General features: G+C 41.4%; 2 protein-coding genes across 3 annotated transcripts; one reads left to right on the top strand and one right to left on the bottom strand.

Annotated features, from left to right (window-relative positions):
• The first annotated feature begins 228 nt into the window (after positions 1 to 228).
• LOC113290704 (protein ALP1-like) lies at positions 229 to 1605 on the top strand. Its single transcript, XM_026540287.1, has one exon. It carries the CDS (start codon positions 229 to 231, stop codon positions 1603 to 1605), a length of 1377 nt encoding a protein of 458 aa, XP_026396072.1.
• Positions 1606 to 1969: 364 nt separating this feature from the next.
• LOC113287251 (glutathione S-transferase T3-like) lies at positions 1970 to 5072 on the bottom strand. 2 transcript variants are annotated; one of them, XM_026535936.1, is made up of 3 exons: positions 4563 to 5072; positions 3077 to 3734; positions 1970 to 2819 (listed from the first exon to the last, which is right to left on the bottom strand). In XM_026535936.1, the coding sequence occupies exons 2-3, from the start codon at positions 3707 to 3709 to the stop codon at positions 2187 to 2189; spliced, it is 1266 nt and encodes a 421-aa protein (XP_026391721.1). In that variant the 5' UTR covers positions 3710 to 3734; positions 4563 to 5072; the 3' UTR covers positions 1970 to 2186. The 2 variants fall into 2 exon arrangements, with proteins under 2 accessions (XP_026391721.1, XP_026391720.1); XM_026535935.1 differs by having other exon boundaries at positions 3912 to 5071.
• Between the last annotated feature and the right edge of the window lie 4804 nt (positions 5073 to 9876).

Below are 9876 nucleotides of genomic sequence, written 5' to 3'. Positions count from 1 at the left end.
AATTGACCATGTTAGTAGGTGTTTTACTTGGAAAAATTCCTGGTCCATGCCAATGTAAATCTCAGATTCATAAAACATGACCAATAAAATTCTGTTAGTTTGTTAGATAGAAGGGGGTTAATCTTTAAGAGTTTGAGATACTATATATGCATAAACATTAATCCATGTTAACTAAATCTTCCAAATCCAATATCTTTTGGTCTTGTTTTGCAGTTCTATTTTCAAACCATGTATTCAGATTCTGATGGGTCATCATCCAAAGATGAAGAATCATCATCATCCAGCGATGAAGAGTCGTCTACCTACCAAAGGTTACTGAAAGCACGACGTGAGGATGATATGTTATCATCAGCTAGAGTAACAAAGAGACTGACTGCCACATTCACAACTTATATTCCATCTATTGTAGCAATGTCGATTTTGAAGAGACCTCATGGGGGATCTGTTCCAGGAAGACGACAAATTCCTCGTGACACAATGCCTCGTCATGAGGTAATTGTTAGAGACTATTTTAGTGGGGGCAACTCAAAATACCCATCGGAGCATTTTCGTCGTCGCTTTAGGATGCATACTCATCTCTTCAACCGCATCTTATGTGGCATTGCAAGGTATGATGATTTCTTTACACCTAAACCAGATGCAACTAATAAGTTTGTTAGCCCTTTACAAAAGATGGGAGCAGCAGTAAGAATGCTTGTATATGGTTGTTGTGCTGATTTTCTTGACGAATATTTTCAAATGGGTGAAAGTACCATCATATTAAGCCTAAAAAAATTCTGTGAGGCTGTTATCGGTGTTTTTGAAGAACAATATTTGAGGAAACCTAATGAAGATGATATTGCACGGTTACTCGAAGAAGGGGAAGAGCGGGGATTTCCGGGTATGTTAGGCAGCCTTGACTGTATACATTGGCATTGGAAAAATTTCCCGACGGCATGGCATGGAACACACACTAATGGTTTCAAACGAGTCCCCACTCTTATCTTAGAGGCAGTCGCATCGAAAAATTTGTGGATTTGGCATGCATTTTTTGGAATGGCGGGTACAAATAATGATATTACAGTATTAGATCGGTCTCCATTATTTGACGATCTTGTAAATGAAGTTGCTCCACCATGTCAATACACGTTAAATGGCAATATTTATGATATGGGATATTACTTGTCAGATGGAATTTATCCTCCTTATGCTACACTAATGCAAACTATTTCTGATGGAACCACTCGTAAGGAAAGATTCTTTGCTAAACGTCAAGAAGCCGTGCGAAAAGATGTCGAAAGAGCGTTTGGAGTGTTGCAATCAAGGTGGCACATTATCAAAGGACCAGCGCGTATGTGGCGAGTTAAAGACCTTGGAAACATCATGAAGACTTGCATAATTTTACACAATATGATCATTGAGAATGAGCAGGAACAAGGAAATGACCCAGAACGTTATGAGCCGTACCAAAAGGTTGACAATGTTACGGTGGAGCATGACTCTTCACTACTTGTCGCCAAAATGATTAGTCGTTTAAGACAAATTCGAGATAAGGAGGTTCACAATCAATTAAAACTTGATCTCATTGATCATATGTGGGACTTTTGTGGGGGCGAAGAAGTTTAGTTTACAGTAATTTAACCAGGCTTGTTATTTCTGTTTTTTTTTTTGCTTTCTTTGATTAAGGGAAGTAGTAAATTTCATTAATAAAAGAATTGCATTTTGCTTTTGTTTTTGTTTTTCTCGTATGCCTAAATTCTTTGTTTGACCTGTGCGTTTATTTTGCAGTACTTGTAGAAAAGACGTAGAAATTGCAGCAAATTCTCTGGAATCTCTTTGGTGACCTGTGCAAATATCCTGGAGTCTATAATTATCTATTTTATTTCCCTGTTCATATAAACCTTGATGTGTGTCAGCAGGTATCATGTTTTATTTCCCTCTTCCCAGCACTTGCATTTTTAAGTAAGAAAAAATTCTTTAGAGGAACATGTCAGAAGCAAATAATTATAAATTAGTCCATTACTAGAAGGAAACTATTATGTCAAATTACAACCACAAAGTTTAGCTACTACATTAAAAGACAACAACAACATCTCAAATACTATGCTGAGTGACAACCCAAAAGAAAACAACAACATTTCAGCTGTAATGTTGAATGACAACCTAATAAAAACCAACAATTAACATTAGTAGAACGGAGAAACAACTCAAAGACTATCGTCGCTGCTCTCAGAATCATTCCCCAAAGTCCCATCTTCTTTCCACTTCTTCAGTATACGAGCCTGGATTATTTTGTAAGCTTTTCTCATAACTGGTTGCATTTTATCAAGGTCCTTATTCAGGATGCGTTCTTCTTCAATGCGTTCTGCTATCATCTCTTTCTTCTTTCGAGCTTCTTCCTTTAGCTCGTAAGCCTTTTTTTTCAGAGCCAAATCCTCTTTCATAAGTTCAAATTCTTTTCTCTCTTTCTCAATCTTCAGCTCCAACTCTTTTTGGCTAAACACATTTTGTTTCTCTATGGTGGACTGATAGCTGGTCAAAAATCCAATCACTCCCTTCTGTTCATGGGCTTTCTTAGCATTCTCCTTACTCAACTTTCTTCCTTCATCTGGGCGAGGAACACCCTCACTTTTGTTGTCCTCACTTCCTTCAGTTGATGTAATTGGTTGCTTTAGAGTGTCGAGATTGATGACATCTACTGGTTTATCTTTCTTTGAGGAGCCAGGCTTTGTAAGCTTCTGAGAACACCATTTCGGATTTTTTCTCATAACCTCCCAACAATGCTCAAACCTGAATGTGGTTCCCTCCAACGTTTTGTACATTTTTAAAGCTTGACTTTTCTGTAAAGATTGGAAATGAGTTAGATGAAACACTAACAAAAAACTCCATCATTCATTCTACTCCATGTCGTATACAAATACATTCTACTCCCTGCCGTATACTAATACCAAAAGAAAAGAGAAATCTATATGTTTAACATAAACAACATTTACATTTTAACATGTGGCTACACATATAAAATGTCACTATTAACATCATGACCAGTAATGAGCAATAATTGTGACAACAGTATTAAAAAAGGTTTAAGGAATCAAACCATAAGTTCGATTGAAGTTCCGCTTTTCGGATTTCTGTTGAGTGATTCATAATGTCCGTGAAACTTGTTAACTGCAGCTTGTATGATACCCCATCGGCACGATAGAGCATTAGGATTGCGGTCCTCATCATAAGTTCCCATATTTTCTCTCCAAACTTTCAAGATCCGATTCCACATTGTGCCACCTGACTGCTCCCTTCCTATTATTGCATCAACACTAATGTACAGATATGCCTTCACTAGTGCAGTGTCTTCTTCAGTTGTCCAAATCCGCCGAGGAGGATTGGCTGATTGAGTTGTTGAAGGATTACTTTTTCGTTTCTTTTTGGACTGATTGCCAACGTCCGGTGCTTGTGAAGGGTAAACATGAGTCTGTGTTTGCGGAGGAGGAAAGCTTTGTGGTTGTGTCGAAGAAACAGCAGCACTCATCATACTTTGGAACCCATAGCCAGGTCCTAAATTACCATGAATATTGTGAGGGAAATGGGACGGAAACTGAAATTGGGTTGGATTGATGAATTGATTTTGGTGGGACATATAGGGACTAGGAGCAAACGAAGTAGCAGTAGCACTATAGTCCTCAGCCGCGGCATTTTCAGATTCAAACCTGTTCTGTTCACTTGCAGGATCCATGTCTTACAATCTTTCAACAATATATCTATAACATACCAAAAGTAAAACTCATCAGAACTCCATACAAACAAAATCACAAGTATATTGTGTGTACTTAAATCAAAACAATCTGATTGATACAGAAAAGAACAAAGACACGAGGGACTACATCTGGTAACAAATATACTACAACAACACCAATTAAAAAGAAGGAGAAATTTACCAAAACCTAAACTTGCAGTTCGTGGTGAATGGAGAAGAAGAAAAGAACCACCCTGATTTATAGAGAAGATAACAATCTGGCGGGATTGAATTTTATTTTACCCGCGAAAGAAAATAAAAACTACCCATCCTATCAATGTAAGACATCTGTAACACCACTTCCTCATAAACTTTCGCGATTGGAGATGGTTTTCCTGAACTTCCTATATAAGGAAAGTTCGAATACAGATCAGCAAAGGATGTCTATTTTTTCCATCCGTATATATAGGATAAGGATACCGGCCACCAAAATTCAGTATCAACTCCTCTTTCTGCAACCGTGGCACCAACACCTTCAACCGAATATTCTCTTAACTCCTTCGCAGTACAAACCACGGTACCAACTAGTTATCCTTGCATCACCAGTTCCTTACCAAATTCAGGCCACAACAAACTCCGGCCAAAGCGCAACTTCTTTATCTCTTTAGAAAACCTCTTCTGCTCCTCGGTACAAACCCATGAATCAATGGTAACAACCATGAAAGTAACAACATTTCAAAACTGACTTTACTCCCAATACAAACCCAATTAAAACTCCCAATTCCGCTGGTGTTACTGTATCGGGATATTAGGAAATGTACAACGGATATGAAGTAAAGCAAAAGTTTGGTACCTTTCTAGAATAGTAGCAGTCGGAATCAATTGAAGCTTGATCTCCTCCTCTTTCACATCTACAGCAACAGATTTCCCCCATCTCAGAACTCTCTTCTGCTTCTTATTTATTGAGATAAATCTCCCATTTAGACAGCACACAGAACCCCCAAATTTTGTTGCCTAATCTCCTCGAATACAGCCATGAATCGACAGCAGCATCCCTGATTCAAATCCTCAAACATCACCAGTTCCTTCTATTACAGTCAATCAACTCACCCAACAAACCCTAGCTTTGAGAGATCGACAGCCACCATCTCCAGATTCAATCGCTGCTGTTAAGAAGAACTGAAATAATTGGCTTGAATTTCTCCCCAAAACAGAACCAATTCAGCCTTGCATCTTCTCACTTCGCAAACAATTGCCCTCTCCGGATCTCAGATTGATCTCGACCTAATTTCGATTCATGGAGGACCCCCAAATAACTCTGCTGCTCGAATGAGAAATGAATATTTCATTTCCTGAATAAAGAAGAGAGAAAGATGTTTAGTGCTTCAGATATGTCACTGACAAATGTGGTGCACAAGCAGCCACGTCTTTAGTTCCTCTTAGTCCCACTAGTGTGGCTCACATGCTCGACGGACAATGGAAATTCCTTGTTTTGTGAATTGAAATCACTGGCCATGAAATGACAAGGTGGGTGCGGCCATAAGTTGTTGGCTTGCCATCCCAGAAGCTCAGGTTAAGCTTCGACTCCTCTGGCACTATAAATCGCAAGCGCCAATTTTAGTTTCTAAGTCATTAATTCTCTGAGTGAACGAATTATTTCACTTGTAATCCCTGTAAATGACTCGAAATAATACTATTAGTTAAATATCGAGACCTAGATAGTATAAATGTGGGTATAAAAGTGTCGCACTTACGTGATTATCACATATATCAATAATCGGATCCTCGGAGTTATAACTCCATTCATGAGGCAATAAGAAAAAATAAGATATCCCCTATAGAGATACCTTGTCGAAGTAAAGCAGCCTTCGCGCTGAACGCGTGGGGTTACAGGAAAACTATTGCCCACGTAGGAGCCTTCGCCACCACGGTACCTTCTGTCCAAAGGATACTTAGGTAGGACGATGAATGTTCCACCCAAAGTTAAACATACCTTATCACCTTGTGAATACCTGAATGTGCAATCATCTAGACACAATACGTCTATAAACAAAATATTCGTGCAATAACATAGGTACAATAATAATGTTACTAAAATATGACTAACATGTCTTAAAAGTTGCAGATAACAAAGGTTCAAACCATCACGAAGAATTGTTTTAAGGAAAGGAGACGATACAAAGGCCCCTCAGCTGGGGGCATAATACAACAAAGAGTTCAGATAGACTGGACACGGCATGATCAAGGGTAAGGAAGACGAGGAAAGACAACTTCTTCCGCTTGGAGCTCGTCTTCAGCAAAGGCAGCATTGATATAGTCAATGGCCGAATGCTCGAATTGCACTTTCATCTTAGAAGACTGAGCCTCCAGATCCGAAGTCGATTTCTGACGAAGTTCCATCACCTGAGCGCTAAGCTGATCATTAGCTTCTTGGAGAGCCTCATCCTTGAACTTAGCAGCAGCATCAAATTTATGAGATATCTCCAATGAACATATTTGGCCTTCAAGACGACTGATCTTGGCGTTTGCACCTACCAGCTGCTCTTGGAGACCTGCAGATACAAAAGAGTAAGTAATAATCCAAGGCAACAAAGAAACAAAGGATGATGCCAGAAATATAAAAGACCCTAAGCTACCTCCTGCATTGCTAAGATATTCTTCTAAACTATGCTGGGCCTCAGTAAGGTCCACCTCAGAAGCTTCGAGATCTTCTACAAGGGTATTTCGTTCAGTCCGAAGATCATCGACATCAATCTGGAGCGAAGCATTCTCAGAGGATAAAACTTGGTAAATATTCTCTAATTCTTCCAATCTCCTAACCAAGGATGCATGGGACATGGAGGATGATGCGGATCCAGCCTCAACAAGTCTACTATTAAGAGAGAAGACCTCAGAAGACAAAACGTTACACTCTGCAGTAACCTTAGCCAACGAAGCACAAGCATCTTCGAAATCTGCATGATATTTGTTGCGGATGATTTCTTGGGCTGAGAGGCGTCTCTCAACTAAGGAAATATCCTCATTTTTCTTTAAAATGAGACTCTCCTTCCAATTAAAGGCTTCGTCACATTCTTTACGAAGCAAAGCATCTGCTTCACTAGATCTGCGTTATGAGCAGACTCGAGATAAAGTTGGTCCTCGTTATGAACAGTCACGTCCATCAGCCTATCAGGCTTCTTCTGGTAGTACCAGACATCGGAGGTCAACTTGGATATCCGTTCCCAGAGATGTCTAAGCTCACTAGGGCTACCAGTTGACAGGCGCGGGTTGTCTCAGAACTATGCAACCAAACAAGAACAAAAAAAAAAGCTAAGAGAAAGAAGAAACGAACCTATGGATTTGGAGGACTCAGCAGCCAGAGCGGAATCAGCAGCTTTACTCCCGTCCTCAGCAACTTTAGCATCATTGTTAGCTCTCTCAAGAGCCAACATACAAGCTTCCAAGGATCTCAGAGTCTTTCTCAGATCATCCTCCAACAAAGATACCCTGACAATAGAAGCAGCATCACTGGATGAAGGTTGATGTGCACTAGCGAGGGCATATTCTTGACGAGCACGGTCCAACAGGGCACCCAAGTGAGTACACTTAGCCCTATAAAACTTAAAAAAAATACAACCGATATCTATTCGTTTGCAAAGCTGCAAATAACGAAGCATAAGAACAAACGAAGGTTCAAAGCAAAGCACGAAACAGTTAAGTAAGAAATCACTTACTGAGAACACCGAAAGACGGGGAAGAAAATCAGCATAGGTGTCCATGAAGGCCTCCATCTCTTGGATGCTACCCCTACGTACTTCACCAAAGCTCTGGATGGAGCGAAGGCAGTCCGGGTCAAAGAATAGATCCTTAGCCGCACGATATTGAGCAGACAACACATCCAACTGCGAATCTACCTCAAAAGAGCTATCCAGGCGATGACGATCAACCTCAGCATAAAAGGGACCCTTCGAGTTCCGCAGAATGGCTTCAAGAATGGCATCATCAGAACTACCAAGGCTCAAGTTCTCAGGCAGGTTACCCTTGCGAGACTCAGCAACAACTCCATCAATCGCTTGAAAACGAACATGAGGAACAACTACTGAGCCCTCACCACGACAAAGAGATGGCATGGTGGATGAGCTGGGAACTGGAGAAAAATCTTGAGCACCGCCTAAGTCCATATCACCAGCAGAAGGAAGATTACCCAGTACGTTCCAGTCTGATGACGAAGGCGGATGTCCAACAGCTTTGCTAACAGGGGCAGTAGAGACATATTGAGCACTTCCTAACGAGGTTGGCATGGCACTGAAGGAGAAACTTCCTAGTGAAATCACAACCTTCTTCTTCGGCTTAAGATCTGAGATGCTAACCCTCTCCACCGGGGAAACAACCTTAGCAAACGAACCACTTGAGTGAAGCGAATTAGCAGGAGACGAAGGAAGACTCTTGGAAGCTACAACAGCATCCCCAATAGCAGCCGAGACAACATGCAATGCTCCGTCAGGGACAGAAATCGAGGGTATATTTGGAGACAAAGTAGGAGCTGGATCTTGAACACTAACATGGTTAACAAATAGAGCATCACCACCAGCTATGATATTCTCACCCTCCAGTGAGCCAACGCGGATGGGACTGGGTTTCTCCTTTGGAAAGATCTTCCTCGATATCATCCAAATGAGGGCTGAGGCCAGTATCCTCAATGTCCTCCATGTATTCATCATCCGGTACCTCCTCACCAGCCTTGGGATCCTTTGATTCCTCGAGATCAATAACAGCCTTCAACTTGCCCTTCTTCTTGGAAGACTGTAGAGAAACACATGCGTCATCTAAGGATCAGGGGAAAGATATTAAGGAACCTACAAATACAAAGGTATGACAATGATCCTTACCTCAGCAGGTGTTGGCGTAGCTGTTTCAGCTGAAGCTTTTCTTTTCCTAGTACTGGTGGATACGGAATTTCCAGCGGATCCCGGAGCAGTCCTAGCAGCAGAGCCTGTAGTAGTCCAGCAGAAGAAGCAGGGAAAGACTACAAAAGAAACCCATCAGAATATCAAACAAAGATATTAAAGAAAAAGCCTTCAAACAGAAACGAAGGATACCTCAGGAGGATCAGCAGGGTTGAAAACCCAAGGCTGATATCCATCATATTTCTCAGGCAAGGAGAAAGCTACGTGAGGAACGTTGGGATCTGCGGTAGTTAAACCGTAGGCCCAAGGACCCACCACACAAAGAGGAGTACGAGCCCAGCGATCATCATGATCAAGGAGGAGGCGATCAGACTTCAGAAAAAGGTAGCCTATAAGAATAAGGGATGAAAGTCAAACCAGTCTTATCGATCTCCTCTAGCAGATGAAGGTTGTTGCCTTCCCTGATTTGCTTAGCAGTAACATGGATACGACGAGGGAAAACACTCCAAGGAAGAAGATTACTCTTCTGAATAGCATCATCATATGTAGCATTGAAGTTGGCAGGGGTATAGTCTTTCTGCTTAGACCTTCCATCAGCGAAGGGGTCATAAGACTTCAAAGTAGTCTTTCCATTTCTACTGTACCAGCAGTCACGAAGGGGACGCCAATAATTACCAGTATACTGCATAACTCCTCGGACCCGAGTCTTGTTCACTGGGTCATCCCTGGTAGAAAAAATATCATAGTAGAAGGGATCCTTTCTACTAAACAAATGGAGGAGCATACCTGCGGCCAATTGGCCAACACTAATCAGAAGGTTATTCTCATCGTAAGGAAAATCCCGGATAAGGGACTCGGTGAGAACATCAGGACCATTGACAAAGGATATCTCGAACTTATGAAGGCGAAAAGACTTGGTGATCTCAGCTATCGACAGATCAGCGTAGCTATCCTTGTCACGCAGTTGAATCCTATGAAGCTCATAGTGAGGGGAGGAGATGGAAGATCCTCAACAGTAACATCTTCTACCTCAGGGTCCGCAACAACATCAGGGACTACAACCATCTTAGTACCAGCAGGTACCTCAGTGTCCTCAGTGGGTGGAGATGGCGTAGCATCAGGATGATCCATCCGCGGAGGTGGATCAGTAAACGAAGAGGTTCCTTTCCCTTTACGCGTAGGCTTCTACAGAAGTCTCATAATTCCTAACACCAACAGGAAAAACAACCCGTCAATAATGGAGAATTGAAAATCACAGTCGACTCAAAGAGAAAATTGGGG

Source organism: Papaver somniferum, chromosome 6 (assembly GCF_003573695.1).
Source record: "Papaver somniferum cultivar HN1 chromosome 6, ASM357369v1, whole genome shotgun sequence".
NCBI lineage: Eukaryota > Viridiplantae > Streptophyta > Magnoliopsida > Ranunculales > Papaveraceae > Papaver > Papaver somniferum.
This window is presented reverse-complemented; position numbering and strand designations above follow the sequence as displayed.

Coding starts and splice junctions, on each gene's coding strand:
- LOC113287251 (XM_026535936.1), bottom strand. CDS start 3,709: ATGGATCCTGCAAGTGAACAGAACAGGTTTGAATCTGAAAATGCCGCG. Junction 2,820..3,076: donor GAACTTCAATCGAACTTATG/GTTTGATTCCTT, acceptor CAATCTTTACAG/AAAAGTCAAGCTTTAAAAAT.
- LOC113290704 (XM_026540287.1), top strand. CDS start 229: ATGTATTCAGATTCTGATGGGTCATCATCCAAAGATGAAGAATCATCA.